At 52.6% G+C, this 18,388-nt stretch overlaps 1 protein-coding gene across 2 annotated transcripts in view; it reads left to right on the plus strand.

Moving 5' to 3' along the window:
- The window catches only part of PPP2R2C (protein phosphatase 2 regulatory subunit Bgamma), a 166,961-nt gene that overhangs the window by 103,945 nt on the left and 44,628 nt on the right, over positions 1–18,388 (plus strand). For both annotated transcript variants that reach the window (XM_070791766.1, XM_070791767.1), the window contains exons 2-5: positions 1,935–2,032; positions 4,462–4,627; positions 8,204–8,316; positions 13,892–14,069. In XM_070791766.1, the coding sequence (XP_070647867.1) occupies positions 1,935–2,032; positions 4,462–4,627; positions 8,204–8,316; positions 13,892–14,069 (555 nt within the window). The remainder of the gene's footprint in view (positions 1–1,934; positions 2,033–4,461; positions 4,628–8,203; positions 8,317–13,891; positions 14,070–18,388) is intronic.

An 18,388-nucleotide genomic window follows, 5' to 3' on the forward strand; every position in this document is an offset into this window, starting at 1 on the left:
CACATTCAACAAGCATCTCCGTGATCCCCCAAAGCTGGTCTCCTCGCTTTTTATCTCCCTTTAAGTTGCATCACAACCCATTCCAGTATTCATGCCTGGGAAATCCCATGGACAGAGGAGCCTGGCAGGCTGCAGTCCATAGGGTCGCAAAAAGTCAGACACAACTGAAGCGACTTAGCACATGCACGCACGTCTTTAAGTTGAATGACATGTGCTCTTATCCCAATCAGAGAGTACACCCAGCCCAGCATTCTGCCTCTGAACCACCTTCCCTGTGTCCCCACTGTGATGTCCTTTCGCCATCAGAGCTGGCCTTTCCCTGTGGCTCAGAGGCCAGTGTGGGTCAGGCACTTGATTGGAAAAGGAAAAGGTGTGTACGGAATTGGAAATAGGAGTGGGAAAACCACTAGAGGTTAGAGAGCAGGTCTTGAGACAAAAGGTAACTGGTATTTTGAGAATCGGCAAGGAACCCAGAGTTGGGATGGAAGAGCTTGGCTGAGAGTAGTGGAGGATGAGGGGGTTCCTTACCTTGTGCTGAGTTAAAACATGGAGCATTCAACAACAAACACTGGTTATCACACATCTGCCAAGGGTTTGGGACTGTAACATGAAGGAATGATGAATGATCAAAATTTACGCAGGAAGTTAAAGTTCTTTCTTGTCTTTGCTTCTGGCCTCCACAGAAATCACAGTGGCTAGTTCAGAAATGTGCCAGATAAAGGTGAGATTCAACCTCACTGTGCAGACCTGGGAGTCCTGACCACCAGGCCCTCCAGTCCCCCAGGCTTAGTTGGGCTGGGTGAGCAGGACGGCTGTGCTGCAGGCCTGGGCAGGTCCTGCTCCAGGAAGCAGCAGAGACTCAGAACAATTGCTTGTCTGCTGGCATCCCACAGGCCAAAGCCAGTCACAGTGGGTGGTACCCTGTCAAGTGCCAGGATTAGGTACAGGACAGGGTGAAGGTTTGGGCTCCTGATATGGCCTGCCTCTGGGGGCTGCAGGCCACTCAAGGCTTTAGACATTCTGATACTTTTGTCTTCTGTCAGTGGGGAGCCTCTAGAAAGTTCTGAGAAGGCTCCCTCTGGCTGCTCTGTCAGGGCCAACTTGTGTCCGGCTGGGAGAAATAGAGGAGCCCCAATAGGAGACTGTCACGGTCCTCGAGGCAAGAGGCAGGAGAAATGATGGAATATGGGTGTATCTTGAAGGCTGAGCCAATAGGATTGGACATGGAGGGTGAGAGAGAGGAGTCAGGGCGATCCCAAGGCTCAGGCCCAAGCCAGAGGGAGAATGGAACTGCTATCGCTGGAGTAGGAAATGATGCAAGGAGGGGGTTTGAGCAGAAGCACCTCATGATTTTCGAGCCTTAAGGCTGGCCCTCTCCCCAGCCGCTCTAAGGAGAACACAACATGGGCGAGAGGAGGGGAGGAGGGATACCAGCCAAGGGACCGGCCGAGTGCCCACCTGGGGCCACCGCCAGGAGGAGCGGTCAGTTCTGCAGTTTGTTTGAAAGCAGATCCACTGTGCCGAAGCCTGACCAAGGCTTTGGGTGCATGCAGAGTCCAGGCCAAGAATGTGATGATGATGGGAGTCCCATTCCTGGGAACCTCAGTGGGGAGCAGGGAGGGCTACAGTTAGTCTCTGTGGCCCCCAGAGTCGGGCTAGTGAGTTTCAGATTTGCATCCGGGTCACCTGGCTGCACATACAGCGCCCCCTTTCAACTGTTTCTGAAAGGAAGGGGAGGAGGAAGGAAATAAAGTCTCCCATGAACAGGTCTCGGCCCTACAGCCATTGGGGAGGGGGAGGGGGCCCCAGGCAGGGCTCTTACTGCCCAATGGGGGCCCTGGGGGGCGGCAGGGAGCAGTTTCATCCACCTGCACATCACTGGGTCCTAATGAGCCACGCCCTCCTGTCTCTGCCCCCACCCTCCACCCCCACAGCCGATATCATCTCTACCGTCGAGTTCAACCACACTGGGGAGCTGCTGGCCACAGGCGACAAGGGTGGCCGAGTTGTCATCTTCCAGCGGGAACCAGAGGTGCGGCGGGGCCTGGTGGGAGGGAGGGCTACTCAGCCTGGGCTTTAACCCACAGGGTGCCACACGCAGCACTCCACCGGGGTGCCTGGGCTGGAAGGAAAGGGTGTCCTGGCATGCAGGGATGGGACCCGGCAGGTCTCAGGGAGGGAATCCACCTGGTCCGCTCAGAGCACCATATTCTGAGCCCCCTGTGCTGCGTGGTCACTGCGTCCTAGACCCTGGAGAAACAGACTCCTGAGTAAACTGCCCTCTGCCTGTGTGGGCTTCTCTGGTGCCTCAGACAGTAAAGAATTCACCTGCAATGTGGGAGACCTGGGTTCGATCCCTGGGTTGGGAAGATCCCCTGGAGGAGGGCATGGCAACCCACTCTAGTATTCTTGCCTGGAGAAATCGCCATGGACAGAGGAGCCTGGCGGGCTGCAGTCCACGGGATTGCAAAGAGTGAGACATGCCTGAGCGAATAATTACAGCACTGCCTGTGTGAGCTGGAGCTGTCTCACCCAGAGCTGGGTGGAGTGGAGGAGGGACCTTCCACAGCTGTGGGCCGGCCCCCCCGTCTAGGGCTGATGATTTGACTCAGTGCGGGGCCTTGCCCTAGTGAGTTCTGTTGTCTGGAACAGCCTGCCTGGAGGCATGTTTTTGAACCACTGGAAGAACCTGGTGGTTCAGAGGCCGTATTTGTTGAGCACCTACTACGTGCAGACACTACAGATGCTTCTCCCATTTACTCTTCACTGCTCACCTCCAAGGGTGAGGACCGAAACCCCATTTCATAAATGAGAACCTTTGCAGAGTCACCCAGCCAGTAAGCAAAGTCCAGGAGTAGAAAGCAAGACTGGGTGTGGTCTGTCGGTCACACACAGCACCCTGCTTCCCAGAGAGGGTTGGGATTAGATGCTGAAGACAGGATAGTCCAACACCAAGGCAGTGAGGAGAGGGGGAGGGGGAGGGGGAGAGGAGACGCCAGACAAGAAGGAGAAGGGGACCAGGGGGCTGGAGGGAAGGATGAAGAGGTGATGGCAGAGGGGCTGAAGGATCACTGTCCTCCCTCCAGTCCCTCAGCGTTGTCCCCACGCTGTCCCCACGCCGAGGTGCCCTGAAGTCTGCCTTCACCCACGTTCATTCCCATAACCCTCCCTCACCACCACCCTAGAGGTGCCATTCGGTGCTGTTACCATCCTCAGTTTACAGATGGGGAGACTGGAGCTCAGAGGGTTTGCAGCATCTTATCAAGGACGCATAGCCAGAAGGCAGGTAGCAGGGACTTGGTTATGGCTCGAGCACTTTTGATTCATGAGAAGGATCAGAGGCCCCCACTGGGGATTGCGAAGTCATCTTGTTTATGCCAAACTGCAGAAAGAAATTAAACTGGCAGAGGCAGGTTTCTCAGTTTTGAATATTTCTCCTTTAATTTTTTTCTTAATTCTGGTCCCACTGGCCTTTGCCATAGCCAGTGCTGATAGGAGATGAAGTGAATGAGAGGCAAAAATATTGAAGAACGCTGCTGCTGCTGCTAAGTCACGTCAGTCGTGTCCGACTCTGTGCGACCCCATACACGGCAGCCCACCAGGCTCCCCCGTCCCTGGGATCCTCTAGGCAAGAACACTAAAGCGTTCCAAAAGTAAAAGAGGAAAAGAAATATAAATAGATACTCCCAAAAGGCCAGCAGGAAACTTGAAGTTGTGCTTGGTTGAATTTCTTTACTTTGCTCCCAAGTAGTCGTAGTTTCATGTTGTCATATAAGCCTGAATCATCTACCAAGAAGTGGTCCCTAGTGCCTGCGATGGACTCACCAGCTCACTATTTGGTCCTTATTCTAATGAGTTTGGCTGCCTAAACCGGGAGGGGACCCACTCAGGAAAGTTGATGTGTGTGCCTGGGGGAGAGAATACCTTATCCCAGTCTATCCCTATGCCTGACATTGCAGGATGTTCTGCCCTAATGTTGATTCTGCTCCAAAATTCATTCATTCCTCAAGCCAGGCCTGAGTTAGACCCAAGGATGTAAGGACCAGGTCAGACCTCAGCCAGACAGACCTCAGTGGAGTGAGTGACACCACTTTGTGGACACCTGGCCTTGGGGGAGAGGGTCAATTCACCTCTGAGCCTCCACTTGCTCATCTATAAAGTGGGAGGAGTTGTGCCCATCATGGAGGGGCATCAAGGATAGAACAAGAGGAGGCATGAGAAGCACTTAGTGTCCTGTGCATAGTAGGTGCTCAGTAAACGTGGGCTCCCTTGGTTGCCCTTCTTCTTACTTGTTGCCCTTAGCGGGCAACGGGGCTGGGCCAGGGCTGCACAGCAAGGTATTGGACATTTTAAAAACGGAGTTGCCTTGGCCTTGGCCATGGCTGTGCCGGGCCCTGTGCGGGTTTGGCCAGCTCCCACCCACCCTGCCATCCTGGAGCTCAGGGTCTGGTTTCCTTGCAGAGCAAAAATGCGCCACACAGCCAGGGCGAGTATGACGTCTACAGCACTTTCCAGAGCCACGAGCCAGAGTTCGACTATCTCAAGAGTCTGGAGATAGAGGAGAAAATCAACAAGATCAAGTGGCTCCCGCAGCAGAATGCAGCCCATTCCCTGCTGTCCACCAACGGTGAGGCGGCCGGGCCGGTCTGAGTGTGTGCGTGTGCATTTGTGTGCATGTATGTGTATGTGTGTGTGCGTGCATTTGTGTACATGTATGTGTGTGTGTGTGCGCGTGCATTTGTGTACATGTGTGTGTGTGTGTGTGCGCGTGTGTATGTATGCCTGCTCTTGTCATCAAATGCCATTTTTCACCTCACTTATATTGTGGTCTGGGCTTGTATGTGTGCATGTGTGTGTGTGCTTGTGTACGCGTGTGTGTATGCATGCCTGCCCTTGACCATCAAGGGTCACTTTTCACCTCACTTTATATTGTGAGCATTTTCCTATGTCTTTAGAACTCCTAAAAAAAATAATATTTTGAGCAGCGGGTAAGTTTCATGCAGTGAATATGGTTGCTCAGCCTCTTCCCGTGGAAGAGGTTGGACATGGGCTTATTTCTGCAGCTGTAAATAGTAGCGCCTTGAACATCTCTGTGAATAATCTGGGGGTGGACGAAGGAGGCCAGGTCAGGATAAAGAATAAACACTTGATACAAAATTACCTCTTTGTTTCCCACCCCCCCCCCGCCCAGAATCCCAGATCACCCCAGAGCAGGGGGTCTCACTAGATGGTGGGGGTCCTCACTTGGTGCAGGAGGAGCACTGGTGTCCTGGCCACTCGCCATCCACCTCTGGGAGACGGCCCGTGCCCCCGCCAGGCCCCTGAGGAGGCTCCAGGCCAGACCGCTGCTTCACGGCCGTCCACTCGGAGGTGTGGCTCCTGGTGCCATCTTGCCTTGCCCAGTGGTGGACCTGGGGCCAGAGGCGCCCCTTCCCACATTCACATCCCCCTGTTCATCTTCCTTTACCTCACCATGCTCAAAGTTGCCTGGGGTGGGGGTTAAGACAGGCCTGACTCTGTCCCAGCCTGGGGACGTTGCAGAGTGGCCTCACTTCTCTGATCCTGTTTGCTCAGCTGGACTCCCTCTGGGGTTACAATGAGGGTGGAAGGAGGTGTCGCCCACCCAGCACCCCAAGACCAGCCAGTACTGCTCCAGAGTGGGTGAGTCTTGCAGGATGATGTCATCTGCTTCCCCGAAGGAGTCAGACTCCTTGGGGCAGCATTTACAGCCTCCCTGAAACCCATCAATCTCAAGCCACTGGCCCACCTCTGCACTCAAACGCTGGTCCTCTCCGCACCCCCCAGCCCATCCCCTTCTCATCCCTCAGGCCTCTGCTGGGTGTCGCCTCCCACTGAGCCTTCCATGACCTCTCAGCCAAGCCAGGTGTCCCTCTCATGGGCTTTCCCACTCCTGCAGACCCCCCAGGGCTTGCTCTCTGGGGCTCCTGCCATTCTGATTGTCTGTGTCCCCTGAGGGGTGCCTGGCATGGGGTCAAGTTCAGCAAACCCCTGTCTCTGAGCCAGAGGGGCCCTTCCCAGGTGCTGGAACAGAGGTAGTGGGAGGTCCCCCACCCCCGGGACAGGTCACCCGGGGCAGGGGCCCCTAATGTGGTTCACACCCTGGCCCTGCCGCTTCCCCTTCTAAAGTCAATGGCTGTTCTTGATTCGTGGGGTTATTGGGAGAATAAAAGGAAATCAGATCATAACAAGCTTCGACCTGGGCAGGCAACAGAGCTTCCTTCAGGTGCTGCTTTTTTCTTTTACATCATATAACAGTGAGTGGCATTCTCTTCCCGCCTCTTTGGAGGAAAGGTCGGCTCCAGGAATTCCCTCACACCTCCGCCCTGCAAGCGCCTCGCCCCGGGTTCTGAATCCCAGCTTCATCCTTTCCTCCCTAGCCCATCCCTGGGTACCTGTCAAGTGTTTAATTGATACCAGTTTTCTCCCCTTGCTTCTCATCAACATGGCAGTGATGGTTTGGGCTGCCATACTTGTCAGGGTTCTTGGAGAAACAGAACCAACAGGATGAATGTGTGTGTGTGTATGTGTGTGTGTGTTTGTGTATGAATGTAGACAGAGATATGGATATAGATGTAGATACAGATATAGATACATAGTGTTATTTGCTCAGTTGTGCCCAACTCTGCGAGTCCATGAACTGTAGCTGCCAGGCTCCTCGTCCATGGAATTCTCCAGGCAAGAATACTGGAGTGGGTTGCCATTTCCTTCTCCAGGGGATCTTCCCAACGCAGGGATCAAACCTGGGTGTCCTGCACTGCAGGCAGATTCTTTACCGTCTGAGCCACCAGGGAAGCCCATATATATACAAGGAGACGTTTATCTTCAGGAATTGGTGCACACGACTGTGGGGGCGGGCAGGTGCCCAGTCTGCCAGGTGGGCTGGAGACCAGGGTAGAGCTGATACTGCAGCTCAAATCTGAAGGCCGTCTGCTGGCAGAGCTTCCTCTTCCTCCCAGGACCTTGGTTTGTTTTGTTTTGTTTTCTGCTAAAGCCTTCAGCTGATTGGAGGAGACCCACCCACACTGTGGAGGATAATTTACTCTATGGATTTAAATGTTAACGTCATCTTAAAAATACCTTCAGGGCAACAGCCACACGTTTGACCACATATCTGGGTAGCGTGGCTTAGCCACGTTGATGCCTACTGTGAACCATCACAGCTGGTGAAGTTGATGTTCTTGGCAGGATTCCAGAAAAGTGAGGCTTCGGGAGAGCTGAGTTTCTGGATGGGTGAGGTGCTTCTCAGAAATAGGAAACCACATAGGGCTTCCCTGGTGGCTCAGAGGGTAAAGCGTCTGCCTGCAATGTGGGAGACCCGAGTTTGATCCCTGGGTGGGGAAGATCCCCTGGAGAAGGAAATGGCAGCCCACTCCAGTATTCTTGCCTGGAAAATCCCATGGACTGAGGAGCCTGGTAGGCTACAGACCACTGGGTCGCAAAGAGTCGGACACGACTGAGCGACTTCACTTCACTTCACTTACCCTCTTTGGTCTGCCCATGAAGGGTGAAGAGCAGGAAGCTTCGTTAGGATGGTCTTTGTGGAAATCAGTTGAGAGACTGATAACTGCCCTTGAAAGGGCCATGCCCTTTGACGCAGCAGTATCACCTTTGTGATCAGTTGTGAGGAACTACCCACTCCAGTGTTCTTGCCTGGAGAATCCCAGAGACAGGCGAGCCTGATGGGCTGCCGTCTCTGGGGTCGCACAGAGTCGGACACGACTGAAGTGACTTAGCAGCAGCAGCAGCAGAGCATGGTTACAGATGTTCCCTTAGCAAAGATGGGCACATCAGTTTAGAGAAGGAATTAAATTAGAAAGAACCTACACATACAAGAGGGCTTCCCAGGTGGCTCAGCAGTAAAGAATCCATCTGCTAATGCAGGAGACTCAAGTTTGACCCCTGAGTCAGGAAGATCCCCTGGAGAAGAAAATGACAACCCATTCCAGTGTTCTAGCCAGGACAGTCCCATGGACAGAGAAGCCTGGTGAGCTGCAATCCATGGGGTCGCCAAAGAGTCAAACTGAACTTAGCCACTAAACAAAAACAACGGTACATCCAAGAACAGGATAAGGTTAAGCCACTTGTGGGTAGATGCATCCTTATCTAGTGGGCTCAGCAGGTCCTTCATTTTCCATGCCGGTGCTCATCATGTGTCCTGTTTCACTTTGTTCTGGCTTTAAAGATAAAACTATCAAACTATGGAAGATTACCGAACGTGATAAGAGGCCCGAGGGTTATAACCTGAAAGACGAGGAGGGGAAGCTTAAGGACCTGTCCACGGTGACGTCACTGCAGGTAAGACGTCGCACAGGGTGGGTTCCCGCAGCAGGGAGCAGTCTGTGCTTTGTTTATTACACAGCGAGGATCTCAGAACGGGAAGGGCCTTTGAGATCTGAATCACTGTCGGGTTCCTATCCCAAACCTCAGCTGGGCTGCTCACTAGCTGGGTGTCCTTGGTTTCCTCCCCAGCAAAGATCGTCTTCCTTCTAGAAGTCATGTGACGATAGGGGAGGTGATGCGTCTCCAGGAAGTACTCTCAGTTTCACCCGAGGTGGAGAGCACGTCCTCTAACTCCTTATTAACCAGAGAGGGAAACAGAGGCCCAGAGACAGGCAGTGACTCACCCAAAGCCACTCAGCAGAGCAAGGGGCAGAGCCGAGAGAACCCATGAGCAGAGCTTTGTGGGTTCCAAGCCCTTTGCCAAGGGGCAGAGTGGCACCTGGAACCTGCGATATTTGCCGCCTTTACAAAGGATCAGCTGCAAAGATTGCTGTTGACGTGAGAGCAGCCAGGAAGGTCAGGTGGTAGAGCCATGCGAAGGCAAACTCTTGCTCCCAACTCGACTAAAAGCAAAAGGACTCATCTTTCTCAGCGGAGAGGCTGTGAGATATGAAGGAGTTCTGGAGTCGCAGGACCTGGGTTCAAGTCCTGCCTCCACCGCCTCCTGCTGGGGTGACCCTGGGCAGGGCTCTCAGCCTCCACGGGCCTCTGATTCCCCATCTGGAACAAGAACAAACACTTCGTGGAGAGCGTGTGTCTCCCAGGCACTCTGGCTATAAAAACCCATACAGTTCTGAGCAAACTCCTGTAGAGTGGGTACATGATTGTCATCCCCATTTTACAGACGAGCAAACTGAGAGCTGGATCCAAACCTAGGGAAGTCTGGCTCCAGAGTCAGCATCGCAGTCTCCTTCGTGAAAGGGAAGTTAGGTCCCTGCCTCATGGCGGAGTCACAGGCACGGTTATCGGCTTCCTGCGGGAAGTACACGGAGGCCACCTTGTCCCTCCCTGACTTCCAGAACCATGCCAGGACGAGAGTGGGTGCTTTCAGTCACCTATGTGTTTGCTGGAAGTGATCCCAGATGCATTCATTCGATCATACTTATTGAGCACCTGCTGTGTGCCTGGCCATGCAGTGAAGGACCTGAGTTCGGATCTGGTCTAAGTTTGGGGCAGGTCCTGCTCAGGGAGGGGACCTCGGAGCCCCAAGACGGGGTGAGGTTCAGCATCAAGAGGTGACTGCTCTCCTCGGCCTATTTGAGATGTGCTAAGTTTGCATCTCACAGAATGCTTTATCCCTGGGTTCTTACCTTCCCTCTGCGTGTGTGACACTCCGAGAAGCAGTGGTACAGCCTGGCACCAGGTGGTGCTACCCACTGCTGCTCCAGTGGCCACGGGCACTCCCCTGCTCTGTGACTCAGTTTCCTCACCAGCAAACTGGAGATGCTGGCCCATTTTTTCTGCCACGACTTAGCAGCCGCCTGCCCAGTGTATTCATAAATATGAAATGGTAATCAATGTTGTCCCCAGAAGGAGGAATAAATGCTTAAACACGCTGGTCTCTAAATGATTGGAAAATTGCACACATAAATTCTGAGAAAGAGGGGAAGCCAATTAGCTTTGATGCTGAATAACAGAAGTGAGGGTGCCCCCTGCCCCCCTCACCTCCCAACCCCAAGAAAGTTTATGAGGGCTTCATCTGGAGGGAGGATGCAATTATCACCTCTTGATTGGCCTGGCATTTGCGCGAAGCCAGTGGCCCACGGGAATCTTGTTTATTTCTCTCCCACCGTCTGAGATTTTTCTCTGCATGTCACACATATCCCAAGCTGGCAGTCGACTCTAAACTAAGGCTGGAGGAGAAGAAAGAGGGAAAGAACCTGATTGCCTGGGTCTCTCCTTATCCAGCCTCTCACCTTCTCTCCTCCCCATTTCACCCAAGTCTCCCCAACCCTGTACAGCCCTCCACCTAACCTGGCCCATTCATGCTGGAGGCAGCTATTATTTACTGAGAGCCTGCTCTGTGCTAAGCCCTGTGCTCCGGGGTCCCAGAGCTGGGCAAGGTGAGACTGAGTTCCTATCCTCTAAATGTACCCAGCCTTCCAAGGAAATAGACATGTAGTCACCCCCAAGCTGGAAGTCAGCTCTGTGACACAGGGACACACAGATAGGCCTTTCTCTACCCTATTTGGTGAACTCCTATTCATCCTTTAAAACCCTATTAGCCTCCACCTCTGTAAAGCCTTTTCTACACAAGCCAGATAAATCCTTATCCTTCTCTGTCCACTCTGGCCTTTTGTGTCCCACACTACTTTGTCCTTACTGATCATGTGTCTGTCTTCCTGCCCCTCATCTTGACTAGACTGTCCCTCTGACAGGGTAGGGGTACGGGAGAAAGTTTTATTCATGAAACTTTCAGGCCTTCACAGCAGTTATCTCTTCCTTCTTCTTCTCCTTTCTTTACTTAACAACTTTGAAATTTGGTCTGAGGGCGGTAGTGTCTGGCTGGAGCACTGGGTGACCTGTTCTGAGGTTGTCAGGGGGAAACACTGTTGCTGGGATGAGGGATTACTGGCTGTGGGAGTCCCAGGGAGCCCCAGGCCTGGTTCAAGGGTAGGCGGGGTCAGCGAAGGTCCCCTGGGCCAAGGAGATTCTCTTGGGTCCCACATGAGCTCAGGTTCAATCCCCACAGCATGTCTCAACCCGATCCCATACATCACTTCCTGGTCACCCTTCCAACCTAGCTCAGCCCCTTCTACTCTGTCATCCTGCCCCCTCAGCTGTTTTATTTTTCTTTGGAGCACATACCACTACCTGAAACCACCCCCTCCCCACACACACACACACATACTCAGTCTATTGTCTTTTCTCCCACATGAGTGTAAGAAGCGGACCCCTGATCACCTGACCCCTCCCACTTCTGATGGGAGTCATCATGCCTTTCTATTAACACCTAGTGCTTGCTCCTGGAGCTCAGGAGCCCTGCAGTTAGCTGCCAAAGGTCTGCATTGCCCTTCACTGAAATCTGCTGTATTCCTCACTCCAAGCCTGGCCTCGCTGCCTCTCTCTCGGACACAATTTCCATTACCCCTACAGCAGCGCCCCCCACCCCCCCTACTGCCCAGGACCCACTCTGGAAACTGTGGCCGTGTGAGCCCTGGCCTGGCCACCCCTGGCCACACCCCAAGGAAGGGGGAGGAGGGTACTGTGTACCGAGGGATGTTCCAGGCACACTTGACCTGCATTAACTCCTGGATGCCCTGAGCAGGCACTGGCATCACCCTGGTTACAGATAAGGAAAGTGAGGCCCAGAGAAGTGAAATCTGCAGTGGAGGTGACACCAGTAAGCGGCCGGGCAGGGTTGAAGCGGCAGTCAGGTTTCAGGTCTACACCTTTGCACGGTGATACCCTCGGGGGCAGTCACACCTGACTTCTGGCCCTGGCTCTGTCATTTTCTTCCTCCGCATCTTAGGAAGTCTGGTTCATCTTGGCATCTAGTTTTCTTATTGGTGATGTGGGGATGGCAATGTCCAATTCCTGGACATCGGGTCTGGGCCAGGACTGGGAGACATCAACGAGGCCGTGCCTGTCTGTCTGCACCTTTGAAGACCTCACGGTTTACTGGAACTGGAGGTCCTGCCCAACACACCCCACAGTGCATGCTGAGAGCCCTAAGAATGGTGCAGTGTGTGCAGCGTGCTAGGGGTGAGCAAGGGTGTGACACCCAAGCAGGCAGGCTGCACATCCAAGGGGCTATAAACTCCAGATCTTGCAGGAGGATTTGGGGTTCACTATGAGAATCCCATGGACAGGGGAGCCTGGTGGGCTAAAGTCCATAGGGTCGCAAAGAGTCAGACACCACTGAAGTGACTTAGCACGCACAGGTGTCCCAAAGGGGTGAACATTCCAGGCAAAGGGCATGGAGGGAAGCAAAGGCATGCTATCTGACAGTGTCTCCGGGAGTTTGTACCTGTTCAGCTAACACTGGCGGCTATCACAGCCTCAGCATTCCAGGGCAGAGCACACAGAAATGTGTTTCTCACTCATGGAAAGCTCTGGCTGGGCATGCTGGATGGCACACCGCTTTCCTACAGGGACACAGGCTCCTTCCATCCTCTGTGCCTCCATCCCTAAAGCTTGGATCCTCACCTTCCGGCTGTGGACGGGGAAAGGGGCAGAGAAGGTACTGCTGCTGCTAAGTCACTTCAGCCATGTCCGACTCTGTGTGACCCCACAGACGGCAGCCCACCAGGCCTCCCTGTCCCTGGGATCTCCAGGCAAGAACACTGGAGTGGGTTGCCATTTCCTTCTCCAATGCATGAAAATGAAAAGTGAAAGTGAAGTCGCTCAGTCGTGTCCGACTCTAGCGACCCCATGGACTGCAGCCTACCAGGCTCCTCCTTCCATGGGATTTTCTAGGCAAAAGTACTGGAGTAGGGTGCCATCGCCTTCTTTGAGAGAAGGTACGGCTGCCTCTTAACTGCCTTGGCCCTCAAGTGCGGGGCATCACTGTATTCACACCCCATTGGTCAGAACAGTCATGTAGCCACACCCAGCTGCAAGGGCAGCTGGGAAATGTAGTCCCTGTCTGGGCAGCCAGTTCCCTATGATCAGTTCAATATCAGTTCAGTTGCTCAGTCATGTCCAACTCTTTGCAACCCCATGGACTACAGCATACCAAGCTTCCCTGTCCATCACCAACTCCTAGAGTTTACTCAAACTCATGTCCATTGAGTCGGTGATGCCATCCAACCATCTCATCCTCTGCCATCCCCTTTTCTGCCTTCAGTCTTTCCCAGCATCAGGGTCTTTTCCAATGAGTCAGTTCTTTGCATCAGGTGACCCAAGTATTGGAGTTTCAGCTTCAGCATCAGTCCTTCCAATGAGTATTCAGGACTGATTTCCTTTAGGATGGACTGGTTGGATTCCTTGCAGTCCAAGGGACTCTCAAGAGTCTTCTCCAACACCACAGTTCAAAAGCATCAATTCTTTGGCACTCAGCTTTCTTTATAATCCAACTCTCACATCCATACATGACTACTGGAAAAATCATAGCTTTGACTAGATGAACCTTTGTTGGAAAAGTAATGTCTCTGCCTTTTAATAAACTTTCTAGGTTGGTCATAACTTTTCTTCCAAGGAGCAAGCGTCTTTTAATTTCATGGCTGCAGTCACCATCTGCAGTGATTTTGGAGCACCAACCCCCTCCCCCGCCAAAAATAAGGGAACACAAATGTTTGGTGGACAATCTGGCTCTGCCACAGGGTCTTCTCCTTCCCTTTTAGAAATGAGGAAATTGGGGGTGCAGGAGGGTTTAACCATTCATTCAAAGTCACACAGCAGGGTCAGAACCAGTCCCAGGAGGCAGTGCAAAGGAGGTAGGCATTCCTGCAGGGCTGGCACGTTGGACATAGCCACGTGGCACTGCTTACTTCTGACGCACGCAGGATGGACAGCCACTGGCCACACTCCCGGCGTTTTGATCACGCAGCCCTGGATGTTTCCTGCCAGCACCCCTCCCCCATCGCCTTCCCCTCCCCCCAACCCCGCCTCCCCGCCCCCAGCTCTGACCGCCCCTCCTCTCCCACAGGTGCCCGTGCTGAAGCCCATGGACCTGATGGTGGAGGTGAGCCCACGGAGGGTCTTCGCCAATGGCCACACCTACCACATCAACTCCATCTCCGTCAACAGCGACTGCGAGACGTACATGTCCGCGGACGACCTGCGCATCAACCTCTGGCACCTGGCCATCACCGACCGGAGCTTCAGTATCCTTTCCTGCCGCAGCCCCGCCGCCGACTCCATGGGCTGGGCGCACCCGGGTCAGGCATCAGTTGGCCTGTTGTAAGGGGCTGGCTCGGGGGGCTGCCGCGTTGTTCCGCCTCTTCAGGGGGGTGCCTCCTGGCTCACAATGTGAGCGAGGCCCAGGTTTGGAATCATGATGAGTTTATTTATGAAAACTTTAAAACTGAGGCTGCTGAGGGTTACCTTTGACCCTTCACCTCCTCCAGGGGTGACCCCCATCATCTGGGGGACTCACAGGGGACCGAGAAGGAGATGGAGACCTGGGTAGACCTCCACAGTGGTGGTGAGCTGAACCACCAGCCCATCAGGCCTTGCATGCTCAGAATAAAGTCCAGGAGAAAAGAGACTGGCTGTCCCTGAACTGTCCCACCAAGCTCCCAGCTGGCACCCCACAGGCTCTGATTGGGCCTCAGGGACACCCCTGAACCCATTACTGTTGGGGATGCAATGCTCTGCTTGGCCAGGCCCCTCCCTGGTGCTGGAGGGGTCAGCTCCACCCCAGAACGGTGTCTGAATGTGGGAAGGGGTGGTCTCCTGAGGAAAAACAGGCACTGTTCCAGGAACTGGGGGCCCCTGAGATAGGTGGCTTGGACAGAAGGCCACTGCCATGCCTGACCTGCTTCCCAGCAGAAAAAGGTGAGGTGCCACACAGGAGCTCCAGGTCTGCAAATGGGGCAGGTGTGGGACTCACAGGACTGCAGCTGGCCATCCTCAGCTCTCTGCACAGCACTCTACAGTTTACAAAGTGGCTTGTCATTCACAGCCTCACTTGGTGTTCACGGTGGACATAAAAGCTGCAAAGCAGTGGCAGTGATATCATAGCCTATTTTATACATGAAGAAATGCATGCTCAGAAAGACACCCCCCCCATCCCCCAGCAGGGACAGAGTCCCTTGGCCTGGCCCAGTGCTCTTTGCCGTGCCCTCGGGCTGTGGTGTTGGGACAGTGACTCCCACCTCCTAGAGCCCGGATTTCCTTATCCTAGGACTAGGGTGGGGATGGTAACCTCTGCCCGATCCATCTTCCTGCGCTGTTGTAAGGACCGTGAATGCCAAGGCTCTTTAAAAATTACAAAGCCCTGCAGCTGTGTAAGGGGTTATGTTTCATTTCATTCATTTAACCATCAATTCCTCTTCTGTCCCAGGCCCCATGCTGAGGTCCAGGGACACAAGGGCGAATGAAAGAAACTCAGTTTCTTCCTCTAGGGCACCTCTGGAGGGACACAACGCTGACCTGGGTGGTATCAGAGATGCAAGCCTTGCTTGTAACTCAGGTCTGCACTCTCTTCCTGGGCTACCAGGGAGGACTGAGGAGTGGGCAGGGTTAGGATGCTTCCAGTGTCTTGAGGAGGCTGCTGAGGGTTCCAGGGTGGGTGAGGGGTTGTGGGTGCGCATGATGAAACAGAAAAGTGGGAGGTCAGGACAGCTGCAGCAGGCCTGGTTGACGGTGTGAGTAGGGGACATCCTCCTGGGGACCACCGTCTCCAAACATTGGTCATTCGCAAACCCCTTTTGCAACTATGACTCTGTCTGTACACGGTGCATTATTTCATTTTCTTTTCTAATTTTTCTCATTTTTATTAATTTTCTTTAAATTAAGTGGCTTTAATTTTACCTAAATCAGTGCATTTGGAAAGGAACATTAATTTTACTACCACAAATGGAAATAAAATGTATCAACACACATAAGTAGGAGGGAGTCATAGAGATAAATGCCATGAAAACAAAACAAGGGGAATAAAATCCATCCTCCACCCTGTCTGGTAGATCTTTCCGTGATGATGGAAAAATTCTCTATTTGCATTTGTAGGATGGTAGCTGCAAGTCACGTGTGCCTGTGGAGTACCTAAAACGTGGCTAGGGTGACTGAGGAGCAGAATTTCTCATTTAATTTAGTTTGAAAGAATTCATGCTGCTGCTGCTGCTAAGTCACTTCAGTTGTGTCCAATCCTTCACAACCCCATGGACTGCAGCCTACCAGGCTCCTCTGTCCATGGGATTTTCCAGGCAAGAGTACTGGAGTGGGTTGCCATTGCCTTCTCACTTTGAGTTAAATAGTCACATGTGCAGACTTTATAAATGTGTGTTAGACGAGGCTGCTTCTTTCTGTCGGACCTGGGGATGAAGAAGGGATTCAGGTGTTAGAGATATGATTGCACAAATAGATACCTTCTCCCTCATTCAGTAAAAAGACTGGAAAGTAATTGAAAGCCTTGCTTGGTATCTGGATCTGTGTTCTGAAAACTGTTTACCTCCTAACTGCTGTCAGGTGATAAGAAGCTACTGATGTACCCTAAGGAGAGGAATGGGCTTCCCTGGTGGCTCAGATGGTAAAGAATCCACCTGCAATGCAGGAGACCTGGGTTTGATCCCTGGGTCAGAAAGATCCCCTGCAGAAGGGAATGGTAACCCACTGCAGTATTCTTGCCTGGGAAATCCCATGGATAGAGGACCTGGTGGTCTACAGTCCATGGGGTTGCAAAGAGTCAGACACAACTGAGTGACTGACTTTCACATCACTTTTCACTTCAAGCAGGGCATTAGTACTGGTCAGCTTGCAGAGGGGTCCCTCAGGCTGTGGATGTATGTTGTGGATGGACTGGATTCTAGCAGATAATTCTGAAATCCAGGTAACTGAGTAGACCAGGGAGACACGGACCTGGGTAGGGTAGAGTGCGGCCATGGGCAGGAAGCCGTGAGATAGATGGATAGTTAAAATGATATTTGTAGATATGGGCCTGTATCAGAACTGTCTTTTAGACCATGGTGGCCACAGGACATTGGAACAGGTTAGTTGTTATTAAGAAGAGGACTGATCCATCCCAGGACTGCAGGCAAATCTGCCAGTCATTACTGTCAGCTTCGTGTGCCATATCCACTCAGTGGAGAGCATGCCATTCACTAGTATACTTATTGAGCCCCTACTGTGTGCTAGGCCCTGTGTTGTTGTTGTTCAGCCGCTCAGTCGTGTCTGGCTCTTTGCGACCCCATGAATCTGCAGCACACCAGGCTTCCCTGTCCTTCACCAGCTCCTGGAGTTTGCTCAAATTTATGTCCACTGAGTCAGTGATGCCATCCAACCATGTCATCCTCTTTTGTCCCCATCTCCTCCTGCCCTCAATCTTTCCTAGCATCAGGGTCTTTTCCAATGACTTGGCTCTTCCCATCATGTGGTCAAAGTATTGGAACTTTAGCTTCAGCATCAGTCCTTCCAGTGAATATTCAGGGTTTATTTCCTTTTGGATTGATGGTTTGATCTCCTTACAGTCCAAAGGACTCTCAAGAGTCTTCTCCAGCACCACAGTTTGAAAGCATCAATTCTTCAGCACTCAGCCTTCTTTATGGTCCAACATCCATACATGACTACTAGAAAAACCGTAGCTTTGACTAGACGGACTGTTGTTGGCAAAGTGATGTCTCTGCTTTTTAATATGCTGTCTAGGTTTGTCATAGCTTTTCTTCCAAGAAGCAAGGGTCTTTTAATTTCCTGGCTGCAGCCGCCATCTGCTGTGATTTTGGAGCCCCCCAAAATAAAGGTACAGGCTAGGCTCTGTTCCCATTGCTTAAATTAGAGAGATAAAGATCCATGTCCTCTTGGAATGGACATATAATTTAATGTTGATAAACCATTAATACAATAAACAAGCAAATATCCAGTACATGAGCAGGTGATAAGTGCTATGAGGAATGAGAGGGACCAGAGAGCATGGCCGTGTGTTTTTCTCCAGCCCCATTTTCTTTCATGTCTGCAGATGCCCAGGGGATGGAGAGGGAGCCAGGGTGGTGGGTTTGCAAAATGAGGATGCAGACATGGGGCTGATGGTATATGCAAGGGAGTAAAAATAGTGACTGGTCCCAGAATCTCAGCCAGCAGAGGAAGTGAGGGCTGGAGCATCAGTAGATTGGGGAGTCCCCATGGGCACCCAGAGAGGCTTCCTTGCCTGCAGATCCTGCTATGTGACTCTGTTAGACCTGTGTATAGACCCTAATTTTGTGAAAATGAATTGTTAGTTGATCCAAATACACAAGTGTTTTGGCCCGTAGGGGAGTATGAGCATTATAGCATGCTGGTGATGCCAGGGCCGGGCTCACAGCAACCCTTGTCTGTAGGACCTAAATACCAATTAGGCAGACAGAAGGGGCTGAGTGGAATCTCCAGGGCATGTGGTGGCTGTGGAGACGTCCCTTGATTAGATCAGCTCATCAGGGACCCGGGTTGCATGAGGCACTCCCCATGGCCTGCTGCTGCTTCGCTACCAGAGTGACAAGACACAGGGACCCAG

Source organism: Bos indicus, chromosome 6 (assembly GCF_029378745.1).
Source record: "Bos indicus isolate NIAB-ARS_2022 breed Sahiwal x Tharparkar chromosome 6, NIAB-ARS_B.indTharparkar_mat_pri_1.0, whole genome shotgun sequence".
In the NCBI taxonomy this organism is placed as follows: domain Eukaryota; kingdom Metazoa; phylum Chordata; class Mammalia; order Artiodactyla; family Bovidae; genus Bos; species Bos indicus.